This window comes from Alosa sapidissima, chromosome 5 (assembly GCF_018492685.1).
Source record: "Alosa sapidissima isolate fAloSap1 chromosome 5, fAloSap1.pri, whole genome shotgun sequence".
NCBI classification, from domain to species: Eukaryota; Metazoa; Chordata; class Actinopteri; order Clupeiformes; family Clupeidae; genus Alosa; species Alosa sapidissima.
In genome coordinates, this window is record NC_055961.1 from 32,826,565 (window position 1) to 32,840,276 (window position 13,712).

Genomic DNA, 13,712 nt, shown 5'->3' on the forward strand with positions numbered 1-13,712 from the left:
CAAGGGACACCATCACTGTGTATAAAAGGGCATTCCTTTCCGATCTGATCACTAAATGGATGTTTGAGGCATAAATAAAAAGAAATCCCAGACTTTAATTCTGTGGTTCATGCACAAAACATTGTCCATGTCTATTTTGATGTCTATGTTTGTTTATGAAAATTAGACCCAGAAGATGGGTTAAAAAAGTTCGTAAGCTACTGGAGCCTATAACCATTCCATTGAAATGGAACCGTAACACAATGAATAGCCTAAGATAGTCTTATGATTCCGAGAAGTTTTTCAGTGAAACGAAAATCTGTTCCATAGATGTCTAATCAATAGAAGAGCATGCGCACGTGTGCGTTGATTATAGTTAAATAGGCCTATAGTGTGTGTGTGCATGTGTGCGTGCGTGTGCGTGCTTACGTATAATCGCGCTGATACGTGTGTGTTTCACGTCGCTAAGGCGACCGCTTGGGAGGCGGTTCCTTGCATCCGACTTGCAGGGGGGAAAATCCTCAAACATTCCAGCTATCGTGGGATAGAACCTTCTCTACCTCAATTTAAACTCAAACTTATATATAGTGAAACTGTGTTTACACGGCGCTTTAGAAATAAGTGTAATTTGGACTGGCTTTCTGACAAACTACTCGAAAAACATGAACTGGAACTGTGCAGGTGAGAACCTTTTCGCTCTAGCCTAGGCTACTCCTTTAAGGTTTAGAAATAGTGAGCCCCAGGCACAGAAACAAAATGACATAACAGACTTAGTAGCTACTAGACGTATTATTAGCCACACACGGATTTAAAGCTTGTTCTCGGTTGGGGAAATGTACCAGGCTTGAAGGTCTCACATTAGATAAATATTGCAAAATGATAAATCTTAAGAAGTCTACAATACAAATGTGTAATTTTGCCCCAAGACAGGTGTAGGCTATAATTTGTCGGCCCCTGATGCGTTTATAAATTTGCGTTAATGAAACAATTTACGTCAATGATAGTAGCCTATCATTCTCTTGGAGAGTTGCTGCAGAGTTTAGTCACGTTTTAGATATACTGCATAGGGTACTGTGGGTGTTTCCTTGAATGATATGGGAAATATGCAGAGCCTGAGATTGTCTGACATCACGAGATTCCATTTGCTCTCTTGCTCTTTCTTTCTCTCTCTTCCTCTCTCCGTTTCTCTAATGAAATTTCCATTATCCACTTGCAGAGTGTCTAGAGTGACCTTGCTCCACTTCCTCTCAGAATTGATACTGTTTGGTGTAATGTGAGACATACAGTAGCCCTCACGTTTGTCAGACACATGTTTGCGCTTCCTTTGAGTGTTAATGTGCACGTGAATAGTCTACTGTATGCAGTTCTACAATGCCACACCTACAGGTTATTGATTTTTTCATAATAATGACACTTTCTCACTGTTACTTCACAGTCTTGGCCCCTTGACTGTTTGCACCCAGAGACTCAAGGCAGCATGTCTCCTGTGTCTTCACCTAAATATTCATCAGGCTCATCACTCCTCACTCAGTACGGGCCTTTTGACCAAACCCTGAGCTACAACCGCACTCAGGTCCTCTCCTCCAGCAGGTATGGCGCTCCCACGTCTCGATACCTCGGGGCCAGCCCCTGTCAGGCCCGAGCACATCACTACCCTCGGGAGATGGAGAAGGGCCGGCCTGACCCTCAGCTGGACTTCAGGGTTCGCCACTGCGATGTCTCCAGCAGGGCCCAGGTCAGAGGTCAGGGCCTCCAGCCAAACGTGGTGAGGGGACGCTCCACGTCCCGGCCTGTGCACCCACCGGCATCGCCCCTGTCTTTGCGCCGCCGGTCAGTTAGCTACTCAGATCTCGCCCAGGAGCTGGTGCTGCTGGACATCAACGACACCCCATCACCGCCTCCCAGGCAGCACAGAGTAGGACGAGACGGGGCAGAGAGGAACAGCAGAATTCTCCTCAGGAACTCAGAGGTACATTATCACATACACTTTTTTTATTAAGAGTTTATGAATGTTGTCACCTAGTTTTAATTGAAATGCAAAATGCTACATCTGTTTTATACATTTTGGATTGTATTTTTGGGGAAATCTGAAAGTCAGGGAATTATGGTTGTATGAAGTTTGCCAGTGTACGTGTGTGATGAGACATCAGATGGTGCAAGAATTGTTACCGTCACTAGGGGGAAGCAGTGTTTTGCATAACACATGCAGCACAGGATGGGCTTGATTCTACTCCTGGCTATGTGTTTGCTTATTCCCATTTCTCCAGTATTTGGTTCTTCAAAATGACAGACTTGAAACAAATCTAATTGAGTTAAGGGTTTTAAAACCAAAATGGATGTCATGAACTGGACACAAGAAAGAATTTGGTTAGAAATTGTAATTAAATCTTTCTCAACACACTGCTGGCTGATCTTTGACCAAGTTGGAGACTCTGTCTGGGCATGTTTTATTGTGAGTCAGGTTTACAGTGTTCTGTAGTCGCTATGGTTACTTTCAGAGGCTGATTTATATCCATCTCCTCAATTCAGTCTAGTGCTGAAATATTGGACCTGCAGATTGACGGCTTTCTCCACTGTTGCTTGAAATTCCTCCTTACCTTTGCAAGTTCAGTCTATTGATTTAATGGAGCCTCTTACCCTTTCAGAACACATTTTCTTTCTTTCTTTCTTTCTTTCTTTCTTTCTTTCATTCTTTCTTTCTTTCTTTTTTTCTTTCTTTATTTCACTTATATGCAACCTCACCCTCTATCCTTGGGAGTGGTTGTTTTGAAGAAAGTTTTTTAATGTTCACCTGTCAACACTCCCAATGTGACTCATGTTTACAGTGCAAATTCTCTGTTTTGGTTTATGTAACCTCACCTCACATAACAATATGGGGACATGTTAGTGAAATTCCTGAAATGTATAGCTAACATTGGGGTGTAAGGCTACAAGAAGAAATGTAGAATATTAGTGTGTCTATATTAATGTGTATTATTAGTCAATAATGAGATAATAACACTGATCTAAATGTGTGTGGTGTTGTTGGCACTTCTATATCATGTTTCATCAGTTACAGCAGATGACTCATGATGTGAATTCTCTGGAAAGGGTGTCAGTGTATTTAGTTTCTAGGCTGACAGCAGAAGCTTAACTCAGAAATGCAGTTATTTACTTTTTTCTCCTGAGATTATTGTGTAACTGTATCTCTGGTTAAGGCGTGGAACCATGCAGTGTGTGAGTTTGTCCACTGGCCCATTGATACATTTCAGCTCCAACAGGAAGATAACAGTCTGCCTGGTCTTGACACCTGAGCAACAAACTCACACCCAAACACTCACTTAGACTAAACAAATATCCATTCTCCGTCTAATAGGTTTACGTAGCATACAAATAGTCCTCACCCTCAAAAGCAAACACAGCAGCTATATAGTCAGTCCCCTTTCCCTTTCTGCCTACGCCATTCCAGAGCACCACTTTCACATCAGGAGATTCCCAAACAATTCAGTCCAGAGAGGCTGCTGTCTCCCATGGCAACCAAACACTGCGCGAGATGACAGCTCGAGGATGAGTCAGATGCTGAGAGCATTTGGTGTATTATTGGTTTATGATGACAGGCAAACATTTGGTTGCCGCTGATAGGGGTAAGGACCGCAAGGTTTTACGTGGAGCCAGCTCTAAACTGTGACCAAGGTGGTGTTAACCCATTTAAAACTCGTAGAAGGTTTCATTCCTCCTTTTTTCAGTAGACCCATAGGGGTTGTAAAATTTACACAATAAAGTGCAATGCTGCCCTTTGAACCCTATTTGAGTCCTTGAAAGAAACACAGGGACTTCTGAGTGACGTAAATGTAGGAGACTGCAGTAGCGCAGTAAAAAACTGTAGTGACCTTTGAGTCATTTGAAGGACAGTAGAGTTATAAAGACTCCAGAGGGTTGTTTAAGGAGGCGATAAGATCATTAGCACGCACTGTACTATTTTGTCAGATACAGATGTCAAGGACAATTGGTCTGCCCGAGACCTAAGTGTTAGCAGTGACAGCAGAGCGCCATTGGTGTAGGTTAATTTGGCGCGTAGCCGTTTGATGTGGAGTGAATGGATGGCTTCCAGAGACGTCCTTGTGGATGAGAGGGGATGCAGATGACCAGGGCACCCATGAGCTGAATCACGTAGGGCAAATTAGGCAGTCGCACACACATGCTCAGACACACAGGCACACACACACACACACACACACACACACACACACACACACACACACACACACACACACACACAAATACACACACACACACACACACACACACACACACACACACACACACATTCATACATGTACATGTGGACTACTACATGGTCACATATGGAAACAGGGACAACTGAGAACTACCTAGACTACGTTTTAGCATTATTATGTCCATGTGGCATGCAGCAAAGGGAGAAAGCCAAACTAGCCTCAGACCTAGGTCTCCGGAATTCCAAACCGGCAGCTTCACCACAACCATGGCATGGCAGTCAGAAGCACATGCTCAACCGTAGTGACAGCATTCCATCCTGCGGCTGAAAGTCGCTGTGTGTCATGAGGCGGCGGGAGATGCTGCTGATAGCCCTGGCAGGACCAGATAAGACCACAGGCAGTCCGCTCCCCTCAGGAGGCTGCAGGTCTTGTGACGATAAGGAACTCTCTGCTATCATCCCAGTCCATCTCTAGTGCATACCATGCAGTCCAACCCTCTGAGCTCCAGGGCTGACTTTTGGATGAGTAAATTGCTTATTCAAGGACCCTAGAAGGAGCGTGTGTCCTTTGGCCAACTAAAATGGTGAACATTGCAGCCAATTTTCTTAGTGGGCGGAAAAATGAAAGCAGGATCTTGTTATTAGAATGCCTGTTCCATACTTGGACGCTGGTTGCATTTGATGCTATATTTTGAGATAATGTTCCACCCAAATGTGTTCTTAGTGACGTTTCTCAATTACCTTTTTGTTGTGACACAGTGCTCTACTGGAAGAAAGAAACTATTTGTATATCACTAAGGTTTCAGTTAATTTACAGTGACTGAACAAATACAGTATGTCACTACAGATTAGCCATAACATAATAATAATAATAATAACTTGGACTTATATAGGGCCTTTCATGGTACCCAAGGTCGCTTAACAATGAGGGGGGGGGGGGGGGGGTGGGTTAGGGGTCAAAAGAAATGTTTTGAGGTGCTTTTTGAACATGGGCAGGGACGGGGCAGAGCGGACATGGAGTGGTAGACTGTTCCAGAGTGTGGGAGCGTTGACAGAGAAAGCCCCGCTCCCAAAAGTCCGCAACCTGGTGCTCTTATAGCTTGCCATTCCTTATAGGGGAAGAAAGTGAAGACATTGCGACAATGGCCTCTGAAAATCTGTGTCAGAGCTAGTTCCAAATCCACAATCGTTTGGAAATGCTCCTCATTTTCACATGTCACAAATGGAGATTTGGGATTAATTCATGTGCAAAGCAGAGTTTGACAGATTAGCTGAGTCTTGACGGAAATGGTGTGATCTGTGATGCAAGGCTTTGGAAAGGTGTAGACCCAAATTCCTCAGATTGTTTGAGTGATGCAAGCTTCAGTTTGTGGTGTTAGAAATGCCTCTAAAAGGAAGCATTCTCTGCTGTTTAAGTAGGGTCATAACTGGCAACCAGCATGTTCTCCTAAAACAAAACCCTTTATTGTGCTATTTTAGATCATTATTGCTGATTAAGAATAGATTCTTCAAGTATGTATCCTAGATTAAGCCAGGGATTTTTATCCAGGGCTGTGTGGAGCACACAGGAATTAAAAAGTCCTGTATGAAGCTTCTGCCTCAATTGTAGAGTGAAACATTGAGAAACGGAATACGTGTGGTGTGTGTGTGTGTGTGTGTGTGTGTGTGTGTGTGTGTGTGTGTCTTATAGTAGAATGATTTTGATAAAGCTTGATGTAGAATACACCAAATACACGTTTGGCTCTGGATCTGCTATAATTCCATGAATGGTGAGGAGATACACAGTAGCAGAAACATTTGGCCTTTTTACACAGAACGAGACTTTTTGTCTGTTCCTGCATGGATGACTGTGTTTCCTGTTTGTGTGTGTTTTTGGTAATGTGACAAGGCCAAAATAAGTGCCGGGCCAGCTCAGGTCACACACACATACACACACTACATACACGCACACGCACACGCACACATGCATGTGCACACATACTCAAAGACACACACACACACACACACTCTCACACACCCACACACACACACACACACACACACACACACACACACACATATACACACACACTCACACACAGGCCCTCTATCCGGTTCTTCTGTAATCCCGACTCCAGCTGTCACTGTAAAACCCCAGACTCCCTCCTGAATATGAAATCACATACAAATACGACACACACACACACACACACACACACACAGGGGCACACTCTGTCTTTGCACTGCATCAAGTCTGGTGAACTGGTCTCGGCACCAGACAGTTGGGCCCTGCAGGAACAGTTCTGATGACATGATGACTGATTCACATGAGTAAGTGGAGGGAGTCTAAAATTTCACTCTCTCTCTCGTGGACATTTTTTTTTTTTGCTTACTCTGCCCTCCAATCTTTATGCAACTGAATTATCCACTGTGTGGTTTTACCACAGGCCCATGCCCAGGGCAACCTAGGTGGAGAGCAGAACAAGTGAATGGTTGTTTTATATTTTTACCCAACAAAGCCTATCAGTGTGTGACCTTACTTAAACTCAGTGCTCTCTCTCTCTCTCTCTCTCTCTCTCTCTCTCTCTCTCTCTCTCTCTCTCTCTCTCTCTCTCTCTGTATGTGTGTATGTGTGTTTGTGTGTGTGTGTGTGTGTGTGTGTTTCTGTGTGTAACACATATTAAAGGTCAATACAAATTGTATTTACATAACAGTTTAGCAAATCTTTACAAGGTATACTCACATCGTGGTCTGCAAAAATTAATCAATCAATTCATTCATTTTCTATCTATTAAATTAATCACCAACTATTTTTGGTAATTGTTAATAAGCAGTGTTGGGTCAGATTACTTTGAAATGTAATCCATTACTGAGTACAGACTACACACCAATGTTTGTACTCAGTAGCGTAATCCATTAGATTACAAAAATAATGTAACGTAATATGAATACTTTTGGATTACTGTTGGATTACTTCAAAAAAAAATAAAAATAAAATTAAATACATTGAATAAAAAAGACACTCAATCAAGATCATTTTGATACTACACTGATATGTACGGAGAATAGCATGTCTGAAAATGCCAATGCTCGTCCAGAATGCCTTCTATTGCATTATGTAATGTTATTCTCCCGGGTAGGAGCATGACCCTTTTTGTCTTTTTTAGGAGAATTGAGAAAAAAACTGTTTTGAAAAGGCCCTTGACTCTGTGTGTTTGAGAGTGTGTGTTGGGGGTGCAAGATGGCCTATCTGAGACATCTATGTCAGGATGTCATAAAACCGCAGAATGGTGCATGGAAGCTAACTGGTGCTGACTTATGCCAAGCAGACATTGTGATGTTGACCTGATTTTGCCCAGAATCAGTTGGATCCGACAAACTTTTGAATCAAGTCTGTCCAAATTGTGTAGTTTGAGCAGGCTTATGACTAGAGCCCGACTGATGAATCGCTGTGTTGATATTATCTGTCGATCTATCTGCATTTATATAGTCCACTAATTATTTTAAAATTAAGTAAAATAAAAAAGCAAATATTGATCCTTCATTTAAATGTCCAGTATTGTCTTTCCATCTTAACATTAAATCCAACAGTAAAAATAATGAAGCTAAAGTAGCTAGCCACAATGATAGCATTAGCTAATGGGCCTCCAGGCAGCGCTGCCATACCTAACCCTAACCCTAATCCCAACCCTAACCCTAACCCAGTGCTCAAATTATTTTTTTGTCTTTAAGGGTCTTAAGGGTCTCTCTATCTCATAAAAAAAAGTTGGCACACCTCGCACATAGCTTAAGGCTATACAATTAAATAGCCTAGGCCCAAGTGGCTCTTTTGTGCATGGTAGGTCTAGAGTATAACTTGACACATGCACACAACAGACAGAGATTTTTTTTTCCATAAATGTATTCCTTTTAATTCATTTCAACACATTATTGACTGTAATAGTTCATATTTAATTACAATTTCGCAATACAAAGAAATAGACGATTTAGTCTGAGTGTCATTCTCAATTTCACAATAAAATAAAACGTAAATCATTTCAACCAGATCACCGTCTCAGATGTCAAACACAATAATGCATGTAGTCTTTTTATACACAGGGAATATGTACTGGCAGTAATTAACAAAGTCATTGCACAGCCAAATTATTAGTCTTATAATGTAGGCTACACGTAGTGATAACAACACCTGGGTGTTCAGTCGTCTCGTGTGTTGAGGTTGAACTGTGGAAATAAATAGACGAACAATATTGGAATTTGTACTGAGATGTTGTCGGGTAGCCTATTCACTCAATATTCCGCCATCGGAGATTGCTGACAGGTGTTTCAAAATATCTGGGAACTTTCCGGAGCTCTGAATGGCAGAGGATAGCTACAGATCAGTTCACACAATCATTGAAGGATGCTGCATTATGTAGGCTATGGCTTTGTCAATCAACAATAAAGAGGCGAAGCACAAGTTCAACAGCAAACAGGACTTTTTCAGCACTTGTCAAACCATGTAGCCCAATGAACGCTTAGACAAAACTCTCGCATCGAAGCAAGGCGACTTCTTCGGACTTACGAGTGCTGTAAAATTGATCGTATGCGCTTAGCTCACATACTGTAGCCTAGTGGTGTGGTTGTAAAGTGCAATCATACTGCGTTCATGAGCGTAGGGTAGGCTCAGGTCTACGTCCCGTAGTAGCCTTTTAATTTAACGTCTTTAATGGTAAGAGACCGCACAGGGATGCATAATGAGCGTTGCTTAAGATTAAATTAAAAGGCCACATATGGCAGACACCTTCAGATATGAGAGACCCCCTCGGATTTTTGACTTTGTTGCTTTCATGGGGGCCAGTCCTCACTCTATGGGAGCTCGGCTCCCTCTGGCTCCCACGTAATTCGAGCACTGCCCTAACCCTAAACCTAACCCTAATCCTAACCCTAACTTGTTATGGCAAAAACCGAATGACAATTAATGACAAAAGCGTTATGTCATAAACGTTTATGACTTGTTTATGACACGTTCATGACAGTGTCATGTCACTCTTATGTTGATACTGTCAAGTAAAGTGTAACCCAACATATTCTCTGCGGTCGCACATAAGGGGCTCACAGATAGCAAGCGGCATACGCTGCACTCGCTGCAAGGTTGTGCTGGGTTGAGCGAATGGCCCAAAGATTTGTGTTGTGGTAATGCTATTTCTGCTACTTTCCCCTTTTCAACACAAAGTGCGAGTTCATGTCTGGGTCATGACACCAATGCCTTGTGCTGATTTGCACGGCTCAGCCCTGCACTCGCCCGGACGCGAACCCACAAACAGCAGCACCATGGATTCGGGAGTGAAGCGTGCTAACAATCGAGCTAAAAGCCCGGTCTGCTGGCTCTCTTACTCGCACAACTCTCAAGGCGTTGGGAAGGAAGTTTACACAACATACATACTGCACAGATATGTACCAGCTAGCTACAGTTACTCAACTGGAATAAGCCTATGAGCAAACATTGGGGGTGTCCTCATTTTGGCCAATTTGACTTCTCTGCATAGTCTTTTTTTTTTTTTGTATATTTAGTATTTAGTATTTTGTATTTGTTTTATCTTCTACTGTCTCTATTGTGCAGTGGAGTTTTTTTATATTTCTATACTTATATGACTTTTTATGATGTCTGTATGCTACTGAGACCTTGAATTTCCCCTTGGGGATCAATTAAGTATCTATCTATCTATCTATCTATCTATCTATCTAAGTTTGCCTGTTTAGAACCTTTGAACCGTTTTAGAACTCCTGGTGTGTGATATTCCATATGTAGCCTTATTCGAGTTTTAATAGCCTAAATGTAATAGCCTAAAATAGGCTACATCCTGATGTATCTTTGCCCATCCCTATATGTATTTACCCTGGGAATCCAGAGTTCTCACAGAAGCATTTGAGAGACTCTGGCAACGAGTAATGATGCACGTAACTTTTGCCCCTTGCATCGCGGGGAACCAATCACATCTGTGTATCTGATATACTGTAGACAGGCCAGAGGCGAGCTAAACAGTTGGGCCATTACATTATTCGTGGCCAGACCCTTAATCTTTCAGATTTGGGTCTGGAATCTTCAGGCTAGTGTGTATTGAAACACATAAACTAAATGCAATCAAGTAATCTTCGACAACATTTTTCTGGTCTGATTATAGTTACCGGTACTTGTTTTTTGTAATCTGATTACATAATCCAGATTACTTGTAATCAGTTACTACCCAACCCTGTTAATAAATTTGTGTAATTTTTTTACAGAAAATAGTTCAACATTTTCTGATTGCAGCTTCTTAAACTTGAATGTTTTCAGCTTTACGTACTCCTCTATGACGGTAAACTAAATATTTTTGGCACAAAACAAGGCATTTGAGGACATAATCTTGGGCTTTGGGAAACACTGATGGACGCTTTCACCAGTCTTGAAAATAATTGACAGATTAATCGACTCTGAAAATATTGTTAAATAAAGTGTTTTGCATTGCAACTAGACTCACTTCCCTTGTTGCATGTGAAGCTGCTGTGCAGAGCTGCTTCACCTGCACTTTTTTGGCCCCGAGGTATCTTAAGTGCATGGCATCATAGGATTCACTTTGAGAGGAAGTCTTCTTATAATATTTTATACAAATTTCTAAAATTAGAAAAACATGGGTCATGGCGGGTCACTTAGTGTCCAATTGTTTTGAAGACAGCAGAGTGGACAGACTCAAATAAAGACATCAGCAAATAGTACTCTGTGTCCTCACCAGGTTTAATGCTTAAGAATCTGTGTACTTTGACACTTGAGTAGTTGCGGCTCTTTGTGCGGTGTGCCAGGTGCACAGAGCCGTGTCCGAGCACTGATGAAGTCTCGCACCCGCATGCAGCCTGCCTCTGGCCATGTGAGTTTGTTCCCTCTGTGTTTGTTGTGGACACACGCCAGGTCAGGTGGGTGCATACCCAGTCACCTCACCTTACAGTATGTTAGTCTGTGGAGCTTTAACGTCAGGGGCCTTTTAGTTTTTTATTTTTATTTTTTGCCATTCACACTCTCACCCTCCCTCTCTTTTTTCTCTCTCCATTCATCCTCTCCCTCCCTCATTCCTTTCTTTCATGCCCAGACCTGCCTCATAGGCCCTCTCTTTACAGCTCAGCAGATTACTCCTCTCCTCGTTACTCATTTGCTAAGCACATGTCTTCAAACAGCTGCTCTTGCAAGCCCGACAGTTGAAACATTTAATATTATGTAAGCCAGCGTTGGACTTTTACCAGAGGAATCGAGGCCAAAGTACCCCAGGATTTCCTATCAAAATCCAAGCGCCATTAAAGAATGCCCACCCCACCCCTGCCTGCACTCACCTTCCCTGTTATACAGGTGTTGTTCTTGCATGTGTTTCTGTTGCTCAGATTAACTGTTCAGTATTCTGAGGCGGTGAGGGTGACATTTGGGCATATTTTAGCACAGTGGTTTATGCGGGGGGTTTTTTTGTTCTACGACTATCTCTGGTGATTTAGTGTATTAGAAACGATATTCTCAATGACAAGTGATGTTAGGTGATTGAATTGATTACTCTCTAGATAGATAGATAGATAGATAAATAGTCTATTCATCCCGAGGGAAATGTAATCATTATCACAAAAACATAATTCTATACCCATTATTTAATTAAATTATTTAATTTCGATAAAGCACTGTAAGATTTAATTTCGATAAAGCACTGTAAGATTAGCCTTTTAACCAAAGATTATAGAGAACCACTTCAATTGCACTTCAACTTCACTTCAATTTTCCCAAAAACTATTGATGAAAGGTTATCTTTATTTAATGTATCTATTTAAGTCTATTTAGATACAGTTTTGTTATAGTTCACTGAACTCCAGCTGACAGACTGTTCTACTGTACTTTCTCCTGTGGTCCTGATACAGCTTGTGACATCATCAGCTACATTCCTATGAAGACTTACTGTGATAGATTATCAGAAATAATATATTACAGTAATACAGTCCTTTAAGAATGTGACTTGAGGTTCTTCATTACAATCCTTAAAGAATAAGGCTTGATGTTCCATGTGACTAAAATCTACTCACTAACCAAGTGTGGAATTTAAGGTCAGATAGTTCTCAAATTGCAGTTGTGTTTGCGGTAAGAATGCCTTAGATAAAGGGTGAAGGTGAAGGCAGCGCAGTTCCGTCTCTAAGTGGCCCTGACCAGAGTTTATGTCGTTCGTCCTCTTTGTCCTTCCTACTCCGCCCACAAGACCTGAGACAATCTTGAAGAGCAGACAGATCACCTGTGAGATAGCCGGTTCGCGTGTCAGGTGACAGAATTGCTCGGAGACAGACCCTCTCCAAGAAGCACCTCAGCATACCTCTCATATCTCGTGGGTGATTCCTTACTTGCGTGGAAAGTTAGTTCTTAATGTCTGCCTTTATCTCCTCACAAGCAGCTGCACACTAGAGGTAAAGCTTAACTGCAGGAATAAGGCAAGGGGTTATCACCAGGACTGTTGTTGACACAATGGGTCTTGGTAGAGGTTAAGCCTTACATTCTTTCACAAACAGTACATAATATAAACTAACCATTTTTTTCTTTCATGTTGAAGAGAAGTCTTTGAAGATTGATACAACTTAACCAAAGTTGGATTATCAGTCTCTGTGTACATAGAGTCTACGTAAAATTACATTATAACTTTAGTCAGGATTCATGCAACAAATCTTAGATCGAGATAAGGACACTTCTACAGTTAACCCCTCAGCTATCAAGCCCGACACAAGGAAGACATTCAGTGGATTTAAATACTGAATAATGTCCTCAATCTCTCCCAAAAGAAGGCCCAATATGGCTGCATGACGCAGTGTCATTTGCAGGGACCCAATCTGATCTGTCAATGCGTCATTGACACTCCAGTCACATACTGTCCCTTGCAGCGGTACAACCTGTTCACCCTCATAGCTATGTCACTATCACTCTGATTTTGGCCGAGTGCAATGTACTTACAAGGCTGCCATGCTGTGAACTGGATGGCCGTTTTAGAGGGCACTTGTAGCAGCGGCCCATCACTCAGGTCAGCACTCGGCCTGTCCATTTGACTTTGAGAGAGAGGCCCGGGCTCCTGCAATCCAGAGCTGTTTTCCAAGGGGCCCGGTCCAGACTGACTCACTGCAGTGGTCCCGGTGACATCACTCTGTCTGCTCCCCGAGGCTGAGAATAGAACGAGCTCCGCCTGCAAACACCCTCTCGCAAGCAAGACACTTGTTCTCTCTATCTTTGTCTCTCTCTCACACACACACACTCCCTCTCTCTGTTTGTCCTTTGTGTCTATGTGTATGTTTGTATTTTCCACTCTGGATCTATTCAGGAAGAGTATCATAGGTTTGTTTAAAATGTTTAACTGTAATGTCAATGCTGCTGTTTTCTTGTTCACATTAGTGCTACGAGCCAGTGACTTTGCCTTAGGACATGCGTTGACTGGCAAGGTCTGTACCTTCCCTCAGCTCTGCCATCCAGGTGCTGACTGAGCAGTTCCTCAGGTGAACCCACCATAACTGTCATTCTTTT

At 42.3% G+C, this 13,712-nt stretch overlaps 1 protein-coding gene across 3 annotated transcripts in view; it reads left to right on the forward strand.

Moving 5' to 3' along the window:
• Window positions 1-447: 447 nt before the first annotated feature.
• The window catches only part of usp2b (ubiquitin specific peptidase 2b), a 48,717-nt gene continuing 35,452 nt past the window's right edge, over window positions 448-13,712 (forward strand). For 2 of the 3 annotated variants that reach the window (XR_006031793.1, XM_042091816.1), the window contains exons 1-2: window positions 452-660; window positions 1,415-1,948. Coding sequence is in view for 2 of the 3 variants with exons in the window: in XM_042091816.1 (XP_041947750.1) it covers window positions 1,457-1,948 (492 nt within the window). In the remaining variant the exon portion in view is untranslated. Of the gene's footprint in view, window positions 661-1,414; window positions 1,949-13,712 lie in introns of all 3 variants that reach the window. The other variant, XM_042091817.1, reaches the window with a different exon arrangement.